The 19,198-nt window shown below is 35.1% G+C and overlaps 1 protein-coding gene across 1 annotated transcript; it reads right to left on the reverse strand.

Moving 5' to 3' along the window:
• Nucleotides 1-1,540: 1,540 nt before the first annotated feature.
• On the reverse strand, nucleotides 1,541-18,303 carry LOC113229760 (circadian clock-controlled protein-like). Its single transcript, XM_026463443.1, has 5 exons — nucleotides 18,240-18,303; nucleotides 12,792-13,023; nucleotides 11,221-11,351; nucleotides 3,599-3,748; nucleotides 1,541-2,300 (listed from the first exon to the last, which is right to left on the reverse strand). Exons 1-5 carry the CDS (start codon nucleotides 18,301-18,303, stop codon nucleotides 2,149-2,151), a joined length of 729 nt encoding a protein of 242 aa, XP_026319228.1. The 3' UTR covers nucleotides 1,541-2,148.
• Nucleotides 18,304-19,198: the final 895 nt, after the last annotated feature.

The raw sequence follows: 19,198 nt of genomic DNA on the forward strand, positions 1-19,198 counted from the left end.
GTTAAAATAATGACACTGTCTAGATGGTAAGAATGATACGATAATGAAATCAAAATGTGTTAAAGGGTTATTTGTAAAGTACTATAACCCTGTATATTATAGAGTATACTCAAAACCAGGATATTTTTGTCACATGTCTGGATTGCAAAAAAAAATCGTAGCATATTAAATAAAATTAACGACTTGACAGTAATAATAATAAATATAATTACATTGCAACCATCACAGTTTTTATCCGTTAATAATTAAGCATTCTTCTTTATATAACATGCTACCTATCGCAGTTTTTCTATACTTTGGTAGACACTTAATTATCTACGTAATTAAGTAGTTTAGTCCAAGTGTAATCGATTACAATACTTAACTAAGAAAGAGTGAGTGTACAAAAAGGTAATGCTGTCAATTTTATACACAACGTCGGCTAAATTCGTAAACCTTGTAGGCTCCATTAATATGAACTGTTAAGTAGGCACAAAAACAGAATTACTAGAAATAATTATATGACAATGTGTGATTGTGATTATACCTTTATGTTAAAGTAAAAAAGGGTGTACAAACGTATTTTTGAGATTTTTTGTGAAATTTATTTATTTATTTATTTATTTATTTATTTATATATAACTCCATTAGTTTTATTATGATTTTGAATACAAAGATCGAACACACAAAACATTTTTTTTCGTCTACCCGCTGGGAGTTGAACCCACGTCCATGCTTCACCGTAGCGTTGCTCTTACCAACTGATAGCGGCGATGAATACCGAAAGCCAGTACAAAAGCATTATAAGAAAAACACATAGGAGAATTTCGACGTCTCGGTAACTGGACCCGTAACTCAGGTGGTAAGAGCAATGCTACGGTGCAGCATGATCGTGGGATATAGTCCCACAGGGTCGACGAAAAAAAATTCTGTGTGCCCGATATTGCGCTTAAAGAATAAAAAAGGGATTTCATCCAAAAACGGAGTTACGAGGTTTTCAAATTTACCGACGATAATTAGGTACGTAATCTTACGAAATACCTATTACAAAACGGGAATGTATTAATAAGGTACGCCTACTTTTCCCGTTTCGTTTGTCAGTTCTTGACCACGTTAGATAAATAGATAAAAACTTAATTTTAATATGTCTTAAATACAGATTAAATACGAAAGAAAAATCATTATTTTGTGAAAGGGCGCTGACTGCTTAGTCGTATACCCAAATTCCATAAGGCGTTGGTTTTCAATCAGGCAGGATCCATGAGAAAGATTAAATGTAGAAACTGCAAAAAATTAAGATACAACTACGAATAAAGTTATTCAATGGAATACTCGTAATATAATATCGATGGCTTTCTAGAATAACGGCCTCGAAAACAGATCGCCACAGAACGGAAGTGCATTTTTGTAACTTATATATACCATAATGAAATTTACATCAATATTTGTAACGTACAAACTAGATACGATACGCTATCTGTGGGAATTCCCGAAGCTGCGCGAGAATCCTTCGGAAGACGCTATCGGGATCTAGTTTGAAATTTTATGAAAAATAAAACGCGTGCGGGTTTTACAGTTTTGATTATAAATAAATTTATTATGTTTTGGTGTAATAAATCATAGTTTTTTTTTAAATTAAGCGTAATGTAATGCGAAATTTTAAAAGACCATCTGTTAACTACTCTATTATCTTGCTTTAGATGCTCTCTTATCTTATGTGAATGCTACCAGGGCTTCTTCACTCGCTCAAGATTACGCGATACAGTGCCTATCGCTGAGTGCGGCGACGTCGGTGCAAGCGCTCATACAAGACTTTCATTTAAGAGCATTCGACTCCTCACGACTGCACACGGCGGGCAACGTTATTTTCACATCTATAAACGCCTGTTTAGGACATTTTTTCTCGTAGTGAGTGCCTGGTGCCATTTGTCAGATTTAGTAGGCTATTACAGCGTAGTTGTTTTCGATTTTGTATGAGAGTGGTGTATTTGTTACGTAGTAACTATTAAGTAATCTATGGTACTCTCACAACAGTTAACGTACTACGTGCAATAGTGTCAATGATACACGGACATTTTTACTGTTATATCTTAGGTTGATAGATTACTTGACTTTAAAACAATCAGCCTACAGTTTACCTAGAGCTACAACTACTTATTTAATACTAACTTAAGGCGTAAACAACTCATTTATAGGCACTTGTTTGTACAACTGGTTGATGACATCATGGACTTTCGCAGACACTGCTTCTATGAAGGGGGGTCCAACCTCCGTCATCAGATCTCGCCAGTTTTCGTTTAACACATGGTTGATACCGTCGCCTGAGAAAAAGTAACGTTTTATTGTATATAACGATCGTAACTATCATTGATAACTGTAAGAGGTGTGGGGTATAATAAGAACAAAGAAATCTTGCATATCAATAATTCACAATTCTGAAGTGGACTTCTCTCGGACTTCGAACTTTTGAAACTTCATTCTCTCTTATTTTATTGGTTCACTATTTATAAGGAGCTCAAACTGAACTGATCGAGCGCGGGTCGGGTACACCATCCCGCATCCATGCTCAGTATGTTGTCGTCCATATAATACATGGAACTAGACCCGTAGCGATCCCACCCGACTCGCGCCCGCGCTACGTTTCACACTGTAAGCTAACAACTCGACGAGCCCAATTTAATGAGACCAAACATGATAGTTCTACCGTAAGTTATTGATCAGCTGAGTAGTGTGCGTTGTCCTGGTTGCAGAATCAAATTAAAGTTATAAATTATAATAATAAATAAAAATAAAAGTTATAAATAATAAGTAAGTAAATTATATTATGTATTATTATTCTAATGTCATCGAATGTCCAAACCAAATTTCGATCGGACAAGTAACATAGACATTAATTTTATGACTGATATCCCTATACTGACACGAATATAAAAGCCGATCTCAAAAGTTCGTGAAATTACATCTATTTGCCAAGTTTTATTGCAATCCTACCTACCGCCTAGTTTGTCACCCTTACAGTAGAATATTATGTTCAAATTTGAATGGGGCCATATTCCTCAATACCCTCTTTCCTACAAAAATCATCAAAATCGGTTTACAAATGCCAGAGTTATCGCGTAACATACATAAAAAAATACAGTCGATTTGAGAACCCCCTCCTTTTTTTGAAGTCAGTTAAAAAGAGCTTATGATCTTTAATCAGCTGAACAGACTTAATTTTAATTACAACTCACTTCTCCCTGTCCTATCCCATGCTAGGTGGGGTCGGCACACCCTGCTCCCCTATCAGCCGTCATATTTATACTCACACCTTTCTTATCCATGTCATCTTTCACACAATCCATCCATCTTTTCTTTGGCCTTCCTTTCCCCTTATATCCCTCCACATTCATACCTAGCACTCTTCTTGTCACATGACATTCTTCCCTCCGCATGATATGTCCATACCACGCTAACCTATTCTCCTCGTCTTTTCCGTCACTGGCGCCACTTTCAAACTTCCCCTGAAAACGCACACAGACACTATGATGTATATACATATACATACTACAGTATGATAAAATTAAATAGACTTCGACGCGATTGTACAATAATATCCGTAGGTAATAGAACTGCTTACCGATAGCATTTCCTCCCAGAATATTGGACATATGTATCTTGACGTTTCCATACTGTTGGCTGGTTTTTAAGTCGTAAGTCTCCATGTGTTCGGCGCCATCAGGTCCTTGAACTTTCCTGATCTTGAATTTGATCAGCACATCTGTGTTATCTGAAACCAACATGTAAACGTTTCTATAATACAATTTCGGTTGATATTGAAACTTTACCGTTTACGACAATTAAAATTGTAGTCAAACAAAACTTTATACTCTCACTATTGATAAAAATGTAAAGCATACTTCCCGACGTAGTGAAAATAAGATATTTATAGCGTTGTTGTATTTCGACCATTTCTCTGATAGACTTCTTTTTCTTGGAACTCATGCCAGATAGGTTAGAAGTATTTCAGGGAAAAAATATGCATAACTAATAATAATGCCAGACAATCACACCAATTTTCTGGTCTCAAACTAGGGAAATTCCTATACTGTGAGTACCAGAATAACGATAATTCCGTAGGCAATAATGCCTAGAATACATAGACCAGAACCAATATAAAAATGTTTGTTTCACAAACTGACCAAATCTGTAATCGAACTCGGTGCCTCCTCATCAAGCGCCCATTGTACTAACCGCCGTGCCAGCGAAAAGAGCACACCCCGAAAAACATACGCCGAGGCCGCCGATCCCGCCTTAGGTGGGGTACAGGTCTCTTACTAAATACAGCTTCTGCATATTATTTGGCTGATAAAAATCTATAGTAGTGACCAGGGGGCCTACCATAACCTTTCCAAGAACAATCTTATTTCAATGTAAGCTTGAAGTAAGCTTGATATAATATTACTCATATGCGTACAATGGCAAACTTGTCTACTAAGAAATATATTATTGCTAAAATGACTGAAAGAACGAATGATTTCCCAATATTGCCTATTCTTTACTAAAAATAAGAAAGAAATAACGCTTTATGAATTGTATGATGCCATCTCTTTCTTTTTGATTTTCCGAATCGTGTTATCGTTGTATATGTTAAAGTACTTGAAGTTATTTACATTCAGAGAATTTGAACTGCCAAAAAAGAAAAGTATGTAATAATGAAATCTATTAAAATTACGTTGTTTTCAATTATTATTCCGCATTTTCTTGAAGAAAAATAAATAAAATAAGCTGAGTCTTGATAGTCACGTTGTGAATTCGGAACTATAGTCTAGTGTCAACTGTTAGTTTCGCCAAGTAGCATATAGATGGCGCTGTTATAATTTTACGAAATAAAAATCGCGTATTTTATTTTACGAGAAATTATTTCCTATGTGCTATTAAATAAAAAATAAACAAAATATTGAAGCGATATATGTAGATAAATAAGTTCATTTTAACTTTTAATCATTACAAATCAATATTAAGACAATAAAACTGAAAATAATATTGTTTCCATTGCATCCGTGTAACTATTTTAAGATTGCTAACTTTGACGTAAGAACAATATTAGTTTAATGTCAAAGTTGCGTTATGGTACGAATTGAGTGAATGAATAGTCACAAAGCTGCCAATATAACATTATAGTTTTAACATTACAAATAAGCTTACTTTAAGCGCGTTATGGTACGAAAAGTCAATGTAAGGTTAAAGTAATATTATTTTAAGAGGTTGTGGTAGGCCCCCTGTTCAGTTCTTCCAAATTGTTTCTATCGGTGTTGTGAATGATAAATGTATGCAAATGTTTATTTCCAAGAGCAACCTTTACAATTTCGCACTTATTCTTTTCAGGGGAATCTGCTTTATCAATATGTTGTATCTGGATAGTGTTTAACAAATGTGACGATTTCAAGTGTAATATGCTCGTCTATGAAACTAATCTTAGTTTTTAAAAGTACCAAAATTATTTTCTAATATCTATTTGAAAACAACTTTGGTACTTTTAATTTCTAAATTTATAATTTCGTTTTGATATTTGTCGCTTATCTTTTTATTACTACTAATACTAACTGTATTAGTAGTGCTTCAATGGTACCATTGCACGTATATAACTTATTGAATTGATATATGTAGATATGCTTATAGATATGTAGTTAAGAACACCTACTTGTCCACAATCCCGACATCGATTGGTTTAGAATATGGACTTTGACATTTATATGAGTAGTAGTAATGTTTATTAGTTTACTGTTATTGCAATATTATTTATGGGTAGTATACATTGCAATGAATTTGTAGCATTGCATCGTTAGTATAACAAATTATTTTGTAATTTAGCAAGGTGGCAGTACTTCCTTGGACGAATTCTTTCTATTGCTACTAAAATGTGCTATTTCACGATAATATAATTTCCAGTTCATGAAATTGTGAGTGACGCCTAAATTAATTTATTTGTTTTTCAGAATATTCTCACACGTACCCAATGACCAATATAAACCACACCCCTCAGTAATTATTCCCTTACCTCATAAACTTTCATTGATTGTAAGGTCTGTTACCAATGCCTACTTGTAACAGATGAAGGCGCCGGCAGGTAAGGTTATAAGTTACTCCGTGGAAATTAACCGCAAAGTTTGTTGTTGCCGGAAAGGCAAATTTGCTGATGAGCCAAATCAGTGGTAGGTAGATAGATAGATAAAACGTTCATCACACACACAAGAATATACTTAGTAAATGGATTAAAAGAGAAACACACACAAATTAGAATTAAAAGTGGAACTAAAAACAAACGATTAATATATTCAGGCGTTACCCTGCGGAAGTCCATGTCAATAAACATTTAAGTAAATTAATTGGCTACTCTGCGAACATGGTGGAGGTTAAATAATGCAAAATAGCTACCCTCCCTCCTGTGACAACTACAGTCACAGACACCACCACCGCCAAAAATATACCCGACACATGTTTCGCCTCTCTACGAGGCATCAGGGGTTGTTGATTATACGACACTCGGCCGAAGAAATTTTCTTATTTATTTCATTATCATCGTTATTCGCAGCTTGATTTCACCCACTGCTGGGTAAAGGCCTCCCGAAGCTTGTGTTATCCACCACGGTCCCGTGTTGGCCGCATCCATTGACGCCTCGCGACGCGTACTATGTGGTCGACCCACCTTGCAACAGGGCGCCCGCCTTTTCTTTTGCCCATCCTCGCCCACCAATCAGTCGATGCCTTGCTGCACCTGTTATCACCTTGCCTCGCTAGGTGCCCAGTCCCATTTGAGCATGGCGCGCTCCATCGCTTTATGTGCAACTCACAACCTGTATACCAGTCTCCTGCGTGAGCGTCCGTGTCTCGACACCATACGTCATGGTGGGCAGAACACACTGATTAAACAAGCGGGTCTTCAGACACAGTGGAACCTTGTCTAATTTAAGTATGTCATCTAACTTGCTAACCGCAGCCCATCCCAGCTGGATTCTTTTTGAGATCTCTTTAGGCTAATGCTCTTTGCCAAAGGACAGAACATGTCCGAGACAGACGTACTCGATCTAGATCGACTCTCTCCAGCCTCTCATTTCCCACCGTGACAGTGGTATTTGACGGACTGGAGAGATTCGTCATAATCTTCGTCTTGGACATATTCAAAGAAGCATCATAATAATATAGTAGTTCCAGCATCCTTTGGAGATGTCGAAACTAATACGAATACAAATAATACGAGATCGGATGCCAGCTGGATTCTTTTTGGGATCTCCTTAGGCTAATGCTCTTTGCCAAAGGATACAACATGTCCGAGATAGACGTACTGATAGACTCTCAGCCTCTCATTTTCCACCGTGACAGTGGTATTTGAGGGCCTGGAGAGGTACCTACGCCATAATCTTCGTCTTAGACATATTCATCCCCAGGCCATTTCTCAAAGAAGCATCACCGAGTTGTTCCAGCATCCTTTGGAGATCGTCGAAACTTTCTGCAAATAGCACGAGATAGTCCGCGAATCTAAGGTGAGACAAATGGACACCATTGATGTGAATGCCGCGGTTATCCCATTTAAGGGTTTTTATGACATCCTACAGTGCTGTTGTGAATAATTTTGGGAAAATGGTATCTCCTTGTTTCACTCCTCGCTGGATTGGAACGGGATTGGTTAAATCGTGAACTCGTACCTGCAGAGTGGCTGAACGGTAGAGCTCCCGGAACACATCCACCTAGCGCGAATCGATGTGGCAGCGATGAAGAGCGTGGAACACGGTCCAATGTTCCACACTGTCGAAGGCCTTCTCGTAATCGACGAAGACCATGACAAGGGGCCGGTTGAATTCGTGACACTTCTCCATCAGCTGATAGCCAGCCTGCTCAATAGGCTGCGCTTCGTCAAGTTCACGGATAAGCCGGATGGTCAAAATCTTTGTAAAAAGTTTATAAATCTGAGAGAGCAAGCTTATCGGCGGATAAGTACTAAGTTTTACAATGTCGCCTTTTTTGTGATGATGGTGACGATGGCATTCTTCTATTGCTCTGGTGTTCGAGCTTCATGAAGAACTTTGTTGGAAAGTTTCACAAGCACTTTTACCACATGATTTCTTCCTGCTTTGAGTAGTTCGACTGAAACACCATCATCTCCAGGGGATTTATCCGCCTTCATTTTGGATAGAGTATTTGTCACCTCGCACGGGAGAATTGGAGATAAGTTTTTCGTGGTAAAGTGTTTAATAGGCGGAGCCCGGGAATCGTCCCCTGTTAAATCCGGTTCTGCAGATGTTGATGCATATAAGTTCCTGTAAAACTCCTCGATGGTGGTAAGAATATTTTGCTCGGTCAGTTACTAAATTGTTATCTTTGCCTCTAGGTTTTGAAATTTATGAAAGTTTTATTACCCAGTTTATATACCTTTATATACCTTTGCAGCTACCAGTCCTAGCGAGAGATGTCGCTATTCACTGTATTTTAAATTTTTATTGAATTGATATTCAATTATTTTTGTGAATTTACCCACTAGTTTGTTATAAACATTAATACAAAGGTCGAACACTCAGAAAAAAATCCTTCGATCCGGCCGGATTCCAACCGACGTCTTCTAGCATACCATGCCAGACGCTATAGCAACTAAGCCACGGAACGAACCAACGGAACTCACGAATTTCGAAATTTGTTTTGTTCCAGAATTAGTTATTCTACGAAATACCTTAGGGCCCTTAAACTGTTTAATTGTGTCTATTACAATATTAGTGTTAAACGATATAATAATGCGCGTAATGGACTTATTAATCAATTTATTAATTTTATCTAGTTCCTTTTTGTCTGAAGCAGATTGGATATGCAATTTGTTTCTGTTTCCTATAAAATCAAGGGTTTCCTTTGTAAGTTTATGGATCTTCTTATCGGTTCCCAAGTGTATTTTCGCTGTCTCATTAATAGTCCTACACAACAGCTGGTTAATGTGATTCACGTCAAGGTTCAATTCATCAAGACCTTCGAATATGTTTTTGAGATCTATTTGGAAGGAATCTAGGAAAGAGGCTACTTCTTGTTTCCCGTACCTTCTTTTTGATGGTGTTTTCATCATCATAGGGTCGTATTCTAAAACTCTACTCAATGCTCAAGTCAGGATTGCACACAAGCACAAAATCACTGAAACACAAGCACTGGAAATATGACCCTAATGGCAGGGACTTGAGTATGATTTCGAGTGCTTTAAACCATACTCAAATCCTGACTTGAGCATTGAGTAGAGTTCTAGAATACGAACCTTAGTCCTTTAACTGTTCTGTTAAAATCGAATCTCAACCTAGCTCTAACCAACCGATGGTCGCTCCCAGTTTTGAAGCTTGACAGAACCGAGATATCTGTGACCACATATTTGTGGGAGCTTATTACGTAGTCAATTTCGATCCGAATTGTCCCAGGATGTACCCAAGTCCACTTTCTCGTCTCTTGCTTCTGAAAGAAGGTGTTCATGGCATAGAGCCCGTTCATTTCTAGGAAGTTAACTAGGATCTGACCTCTACTAGTACGTACGCTGAGACCAAAGCCACCTTCCGACCTTTCATTCACAAGAGGCTTGCCAATTTTCGCGTTGAAATCGCCGATAATGGTGGTATAATGGCATGATGTGTAAGCTAACGCTTTTTCTATGTCGTCATACAACTCTTCCACTTCCTCGATCGTCTGGTCTGAGGGATGTTGGGGCGTACAACACCTGGATTACCTTGATGGAGTATCGTTTGTTTAACCGTATTACTAAGTAGCAAACGCGGGTGGATATACTCCCAGTATCAACAATTTGATGTGCGATGTTTTTAGATATAAGGAATCCAACACCTCCAAAGGTAGAATCGTCATGACCTCTGTAGAAGAACAAATCACCTCACCAGCTTCATCAACTCTTCACCAGCTCGTCTTGCGTGCAGTTCAAGTTGACTTGAGACCGAGAGATGTTATTTGGGAGATATTATATTTATTTATTTGTAATGTTATTAATTTACTTCCTTTTTTAATAAAAACAAACAACATGAAATAAAACCACAAAACATAACAGCTTGTGTGTGATGCAGTAAGCCAAATAGGTTGTGGTTCATTGCGAAATTTTCCCAAAAGCAAATTAGTGATTTTCAGCCACCAGAAATTTTGTCAAAATAAAAAAAACATTGTGTAGTTTATATAGTGTGCATATGTGTTTTTTTTAATATTAGACAACATTACATACATTGCTCCGATCCCAAAGCAAGTAACTAAAGCACTTGTGTTATGAAAATCAGACACAACGTCGGTACCACAAACACCTACACCCGAGACAATATAGAAAAGTTAGTTTTTCTACATTGACCCGGCCGGGGATCGGACCCGGGACCTCAGAGATTGCGACACCAATTGGCGAAATTTGTAAATCGGCGAAAATTAGTCTGCAAGCCACTCGATCATTGAGTTCGTCAATAAATGTGAGTGTTATGTAGATAACAAATATTAAAAAATGGTAACAATAAAAAATTAAGAAAAATTGATAAATTTTATAATTAAAATTTCATTGTACGTATTCATAATAGAGATCATAATTATAATAAAAATAATAGTAATCAGTATTTAATATCGATGAAAGTCATTGCCAACAAAAAATGATAATAAATGCCAACCAACGTATACCAACATAATATGCGATAGCATTTTTTTCGTAGATCTATCTGGGTTTAGTAGCAATTGTTTATAAAGTGACTAAAAGAAATTAAAAAAAAAAAACTATTTGTATATGGTATAAACTTAGACATAAAATCGAATGTTAGTACAGTCATCAGTATGTTGTGCAAAGTCAATGGTTGTGCATTACAGTTGCAACTTACACATCACTCTTGTCATGAGGTGAATAGAGTCTATTTTTAAATCTTAACTTTTATAAATAACGTGCTATGTTAAAAGCTTGTGGGACTATTTAATTCCAACATTATCTAACGATCTACCGTCACATTTCAAAATTATGAAATAAAATAATTAAAAAGAAAATGTTAGATACAATGTAGGCAAATATTGAAAATTGTAATTGAGTAACTGAATTAACTATTTATGTTATGTGAAACTGCAATGTCAAAAAAACTTTTTCCACGTTTGAGAGAACCGTATGTCTATTTGTGAAAATGTTAAAAGAATAAATAAATTTAAAAAAATGTACTGGTGGTCTTGCGTAATAGATTTATGCTAATAGATATCCTGTAGACGGCAATAGATACTTACACATTTTCACAGCAAGTTTTCCACTACCAGTAATGGGTAGCAAGAGCACCCTTCCTTCAGTTTCATAGTCACTCGTAAATGAGAGGTTTCCGAAAACCTTCGTATGCCCAGACAGTTTTTGCAGGTCATACCTGTAACAAATTACGTGGGAAAAGTAAATACTTCTGTAAATACAATGACGATACCTACGTCAGGTAGGTATTGCAAAGTAGGTACGCGCAATTTTGTGCAACTCTGTGACGTAAATGTGCCCAAAATTGCCTTAACATTTCCATGGCCCACCGAATAATCATGTATGTAAGAACTATCAAAATACCAACTATGCCGAAAAAAAATATATAAAAATTTCAATAATTCTGCACCTGATGGATTTATTTCAAAAAAATTATTTGACCATATTTGTTATATAATTTGATAAGTATATCTTCAACTATAAATCTACGTTATATTATTTTACTCACAAATTAACAGCTAGACAACCAAAGAGGTTAGTATATTTCTAGCGCACGTAATACTAGGTCTGTGTATAATTCTTTTTTTTCTCATGCTTCGTGTACCTGCTGTAAATGTTTGTTAAAATAATTTCAGTACAGAGTACAAAAAAAAACCGACATGAAATATCCCCTAGTTCGCCACTATGCAGGACTTGACACAGGAGATAATAAAAATAGGTTCTCACTACTCAAAGTACGAGTATATTGAGAGAGAAAAACGCCTGAATAGGGGAATAGTACAATTTAGACGCTATTTATAAAAATGGATCTTTATCCGTGAACACCCTTAGAGGTGGATGATTTTCCTCAAAATGAAATGGGACCACTATGGAGGTACCGTCTTTCCAACAAAAAAAGAATCATGAAAATTGGTTCACAAACTCCGGAGTTATCGCGTAACATACATACAAAAAAAAAGTCGAATTGAGAACCTCCTCCTTTTTTTGAAGTCGGTTAAAAATAAAACGAATTGACGCTATCAGCGCAATAATGTTGTAACCCACGTAATATTTTTTTTTTACAATATTTCTGTAATTGATAGTAAAGTGCATAATTATATTATATTTGAATGCTATTTTTAACCGACTTTAAAAAAAGAAGAGGCTCAATTCGACTAGTTTTTTTGTATGTCTGTTACGCGAGAACTCAATTGCATTTTTTAACCGAATTTCATGATTCGTTTTTGTTGGAAAGAAGGTACCTCAATATTGGTCCCATTTAAACTTGAAGAAAATATGCCACCTCTTAGGTGGAAAACTAGAGGATGAATCTGGTTTCGCGCATTTTCTGGCAACCGATTTCAATAAAACTTGACAAATAGGTGTAATTCCACGAACTTTTTAGGTCGGTTTTTTTAGTACTGTGTAGTGAGATTATCATATATAAAAAATATATAAATTATTAACTTTTCTTTATACCTACATGAAAATAGTATCCAATTATAAAATAATTATGTACGCTTTAGTATCATTTATAGTAATATTGTAGAGAAAAATTGAATGTGGGTTACACCACTATTGCGCTGATAGTCTCAATTATAAATTTTACAGATTTGTATCACAATAAGTCTGATGTTACCTCATTTCTTTAATTTCCATTTTTCTCAACCCCTTTACAATGACATTGGTACTCTTAATACTGAATGTGCCAGCTACAGCGCTCACATTGTTCAAGGTCAACGGATCCAGAGGGTCTGTTAACTGGGGTATACCCTTGGCGAAGACCTTTTGAGAATTTCGGGCTTGTGCTGTGATGCAATTTGACAACTCTTCTACTGGCAAACTTTGAGAACACGGTGTTAGAAATGACGCTGGAACAGAGACAAATGGTGTTATGTAATTATTTATTTCCTTCCATATAATACGTGTTAATTTTTGTAGTTTACCGTATAGCCTGCTACATAAACAAGCGGTAAGAGGGTTTGCGCTCTTCGTTCGATTCGTATCAGGGGGGCTAGATCTCGATCTCCGTCAGACATCCGTCCGAAACAATTACTGTCAAATAAGTAATTTTCGACAAAATTAAAAGACAAGTATCCAGTATGAAGCTTCATTCGCGTCACGCGTGTTTTCATTTGGTCAAGTATTGCTTATTTGGCAGTAATTGTTTCGGACGGAAGTCCGACGGAGATCGAGAGTAGACCCCCAGGACCCCGATTCAGAACTCTTCGATATTTTAACCGAATCGTTCGATTGGACATCGTTCTCGAATCGAAGGGCGCTGTCCGAGTTCGATTCAGAACATTCAGAGTTAAACGTTCGATTCGGATTCGGATACGATATCATTATCCAATAGCGTTTACTAATAAATAGTTTAGTAATAGTTTAGTCGGTGAAATAGATAATAAAAAAATTAAAATACTTTTGTATACATTTTTAAGACTTTAAGGGCCTAAAATATAGGAATATTACTTAATCTTGCATTAAAATAAATTAATAAAATTGAACAAAATCCTGATTTTATTTAAAATAATAAGAGATTTCCATATTACATTCTTGCTTTGTAAACAATAGGACGTTCGGTAGCTTTCGTTCGATAACTGTGTTCTGAATAACGTTTGTAGCCTTTGCCGGTCGAGAAGTTCGAGTAATCATACGAGTGTGACATCATTTCGGTTCGGTTTCGAATACGACAGTTTGACGTACGATTCGGGTATTGTGAATAAAAATGAAAAGAAATTAGTCGACAACCGAGTTATCGTAAGGTTCTGAATCGACCCCCAATTCCGAATCCGAGAAATGACGGTTCGAAATATCACAGGGATCATTTTATCTCTAGAAGTACATGCAATATTTGTATTTTCTCGGAATGGAGTCGGATTTAGTGCACAAGCAACATCCGTAGCGGGTCCGAATTTTGTAGATTTGTATAGTTTATAGTTTAAAACGTCAAAAAAAGGAAAACGCATTATGTCCATGTGATTAGAACGAAAAAGACGTGCGTTTCGGCGGCTCGAGCCTTTTTCACTCATATTGCATGTATTAAACAAACGCTTTTTCCGACCGCGTCAATATGGAGTGATTCCATAATGAGTTGAGTACACAATATGTTCATGCAATACAATTTTGAACAACCAGAGCGGTTATGTGACGAGTCGTCGTGTGACGTAACTGAATCGTTTTTCATTTAAGACAGTATCGATTACAACCATAATTATGTAGTTAGATGTTAAATGAATTTGTATTGTTATATTTTTTTAATCTCTGGCTAGCGTTTGTAATTAGCCTATTGTTGTATGGTTATTAATTAGTATTATTATTAAATACGTACTACCAAATATATATTAAACAAGATTAACCAATTAATGCGTAAAAATAATTTTATGTGACTTCTACAATTTGCATTACTGTATGAATATTTCTTTGTGAAATTACATTTCTTATGATTATTAAATTAAATAAAACATTTAATTTAAAAATATAATTTCATTGTCTCATTTTAAGTAATTCAAGCACAGACCGAGGATTATGCTAAACAATTCAACTAACTCTAAAAATTAAGCATACACGAACGCCATCGCGAGGTACGCCATATGGACCTGGGTATAATTATGATATTGTAATTTTTTTTTAAATAGTAGAAGTCGTTACTTTGTTTTCAATTGGGATAGTATAAGCCGATTAGATACTTCGTCTTTAAGCTCGAAAAAGGTCGAAATGGCAAATCCGAAAAGTGTTTTAGACCCCCAACAAGACCAAATTTAGAAGTCAGGAATATCACACGGGTCTGTAACTGACTGAAATTTCTCAATTTTCTTTTATCATACCAAGTGACGAGACGAACAAGTCAAAGTGCACCTGGTGGTGTGACAAGCCAGACAAATCTTATAACAGTTGCAGTACCACTCAGAGCTTTAAATCACAAAGATCTGAGTGACACTCCCACTCAGCACACCCACATATATATATATATACTACAAGATATCAAATAGAATTTAATTCGATTGAATATTTTAAGAGTTCACATTCCCTCAAGATATCTCGAAGAAGGTTTCTAGATAATTTAAAGTAAAAGTGGGCACAACTTTATTAGTAGATCACAAGAGTGCTTTGAGAAATTATCTGTAGGTAGTGTTAAGAGTGGTTCTTATTTTTTTTCTCAAGTAACCCTTCTAGAATGCTAGAAGACCATTTGTAGAATGTAGACAGTTTTTAGATAATTTATAGTCAATGATAGTTTTCTTAGTAATACTATTTTAAAACCAAAATACTAAAGCGTACAAACAAACATAAGACGCAATTCTCTTAATACTAATTAAAAAAAAAAACAATATTAATAGACTTTACTGGATGTGTATAGAACAATTTTACTAAAAATAATCAGTTGTTCTACAGATGAACTTAAAAAAAGGACTATAAGAGTAAATCTTAAGAGAGATTTCACTTATTTGGGTTGTTTGGCATTAAGAAGGTGTTAAAATTTTGACTTGAGTGAAATAAGTCTATAGAACAATTTCTTTTTTCTAAAACCATTTATAGAGAACTATTATCTAAATCAGATTCAGATTCAGATTCAGATTCATTTATTTCTCAAATATAACATTACAGTATAAATTGCACTACATGTCAAAGTATAAGAAATTATATTGAGATCGTCAGACAAAAAGGAAAATTATAAGAAAAGCACACAATAATTAGAAAATTAACAATTCATTATATAATATTGTTGTCATTAAATTACATATCAAATATCATTCTCCATCAAGGATCGTCATAAGTTGATAATTATACAAGAGCATGTTAATGCGGTAAAAATTAGAATAAAAATATAAAAATAGAAAATACTGAATTCGTTATAATTTCATCATTTTCACGCGGGTTTTTCTCTGCAAGTGCCATGCGTCGAGGGACTGTTCTCAAATGACCGGTACGGCGAAGTGGGATGCCAGAAACATTTACAGTACCAAATGAAGACAGATTATTTCTAACGTACATTATAATTTCGTATAAGTAGAGCGAGTAGTGCGTCATTATGCGTTGCGCTACAAAGATTTGTTGCCATATTAACACTGTTTATAGATATAACAGTTTTAAGGCGTATAAAGTGTGCTCATTGGGCTGCCTCTGCGCCTGTCACCCTGAGGCATAACTTGACAAGTACCAAGTGCCTGTAATTTCACCAGCACCCGCACCCTTTCTAAGGCGTAACGCAGCAACGCGCGTAGAAATAGGTAAGGTGGCAGTACTTCGCTGGAAGAACTCTTTCACCAGGAGCTTTACTGCTATTAAATGGTGTTCGGGGAAGTGCCTTAAAGTGTATTCCGTTGCTCTGGTACTCAGAGTACAGGGATTTTCCTAATTTGATATTAGGCAAATGGTGTGGTTTTTTCTATTGTTTTTTTACACTAATAGTCCCGCACTAGAGAAATCCTGTATCGCGGGTGTACCGCGATACAGGGTGCTGTCTGTTAGGGTGATTGTCTACCTATATGTGTGACAGACAATCACAAATTACACCCAGTTTGTGTAAAACAATCGGTAATTAAATTAGTCAGGGACCGCGGGAAACCACCTTATCAAATATTATATTCGTTGTAATTATGTCTAGTGCACGCGGGAGGAATAAAATAAATATATTTGACAGATAACGTACTGTTTTTGTGTTCATAATAAAGGCCATTTTTTTTTGTTCTCTGACAATTAAAAGTGAATTTAAAATTATATTTCCTATGTAATGTTCGTGAAACAAATATTTCAATTTTCATTTATTAGCAATAATAAGAAAAAAGGCATATTATTATGAAAGTTTGGTTAGATCTTTTCCAAGGTGTGGATTTATTACAAACAAAAATTGCTATTGTTATAGGTTATTCCTTACACTTAATCATAGTGCAAAGAATCTGATAAGTTAATACAGTATCATTACGTATGCAGAATTATATTTCATTTGATTGTGGTACTATAATGCGTATACATACATTATACAATCACGGCAACACTAATGCCACAACACCCAGAGTCAAAAAAATCAACCTTTAAAACATAATTCACACGAGACAAATGAATCAAGTATAGATATATTTTTAATGCATAATTTTGTTTGTGTCGAAATTAATAGACCTTGCTAGTAGTATTATATAAACATAGTATGTCACGGTCAATATACATATTGCGTATTAGTAAAGATTATAGCTATGTGTTAATAACATAATGTTATTACTATAATTATATTACGGGACACTGATAGGAACGAGTCTCTGTTGTTCAAATCAATTAATTATACTTTATTACACAATACTAAAAAACCTGAAAAGGCTGTCTTATTGTTTCAACCAACATCCCACGCAATGTCGTTTGCAATGAAGTACTTATAAATAATTTATCATTATTTTTTCCTATAGTTTAGTAAAAATTTTATTTGTAGTGCAAACTGTTCTCATAAACAGAAAATGTCCAGCACGGCTTAAAATGCCGTATTGGCAGAATCATAATATAATAAATTGGCAATTCATATTATGAATTTCTTACAATTCATATAACGCAATACATCTATTTGCCACTATCAAATACATGAATTGCGTTTTTTGTTTTGTTTGAAAATTCATAATATGAAATGTCAATTAATCATATTATGATTCTGCCAAAGTGGCCTTTTTAGCCCTGCAGGAAAGATAATTTCATTTTCCATACAAAAGTACTTGATGTTGAAAGACCCAATCGACCCGCTGAATATTTTAAAAATTAAGAAAATATAGGAAAAATAAAACAAAAGAAAAATACAGGGACGTGCCAAAATGTCACACAAATTGACGAATTAAAATAATGCTTTTGTAATTATTTAATATAAGAAAACAATTTTTCCATAAAAAATTCTAAGTGCTCAGTGAATTACTAAGTTTTCTATGTTTCAAACAAACAAATGTGTCTTCTAACAGGATTGGTAGTCGAAAACTTTTGTAGGAAACTTGAAGACTGACAAACATGTTTTTTTAAACAAATTTATCGCCATACATTTGTTTTTATTTATAAACACAAACATCTTTTATTTACTATTATGTATGGTTTTGTACAAAAAAACTTGACTTACGCAATTGTGCCCCATTGGCACATAGGGCGAGGCAGAATAAACTTATTATTTTGAACTGAGCCATTGCTATACACAATCTTGTACTGTGCCTTGAATTATACGAACCTCATATTTATGTACTACCGACAGACCGGACTGGTTGCCCGGAGGCCGAAAATACTTTGCAATAAAAAGCAATTTTTTTATTTATGAATTATGCAGAAAAATCTAGAAAACCAGTTTTATAAAATTTGAAGGAATTGTTCTTTGCAATAAGGCTGTTCATTGTGTACGCACTCCTACCGTTTAAGGGTATACTTAGTCAAATAAAAATAATACGTGTATTTTATAATATTTTTGAACATAATAAATAGATGTTACGATTATGATTATAACCATACTATATTATTAAAATTAGGTTACTTATATAATTAATTAACACAACCGTATAATAAATTAGGCGATAGTAACCGTCTAATTATATGTATAAAAGTAATTAAAATAATGAATGCAAATACATGTGCCTTCTAATTATATTACTAAAAGATAATAATAAATTTATAACAAAATATAATAAATTATAATGAAGTAAATTATTAAAATCATTGTTATAACGCACACACTCATAGCCCTGCACTAAGGAAACCCTGTATCGCGGGTGCCATAGACACACATAGGTGGACAACCACAAATTACACTGAAACTCACGAGAGAAATAAATGTAGGCCATACAAATATTTCTCCCGGTCCGGGAATCGAACCCAAGCGTAGCAGTCTAGTATGGTAACCGTTCGACCACGCAGCCAGTTAAGTTATATAGACAGATCTAGCATGCAATAATTCAATTATTATTAATACTAAGATCGAACACAAAGAAAATTTCATGGACCCGATGGGACTTGAAGCCATGACCACCCTGTACCTTAGCGCATTGTTCTAAACTGAACTACAGGTCAAGTTATCGAGTTGACGAAATTCTC

This window comes from Hyposmocoma kahamanoa, unplaced genomic scaffold (genome assembly GCF_003589595.1).
Source record: "Hyposmocoma kahamanoa isolate Upper Pololo Valley unplaced genomic scaffold, ASM358959v1 62, whole genome shotgun sequence".
In the NCBI taxonomy this organism is placed as follows: Eukaryota; Metazoa; Arthropoda; class Insecta; order Lepidoptera; family Cosmopterigidae; genus Hyposmocoma; species Hyposmocoma kahamanoa.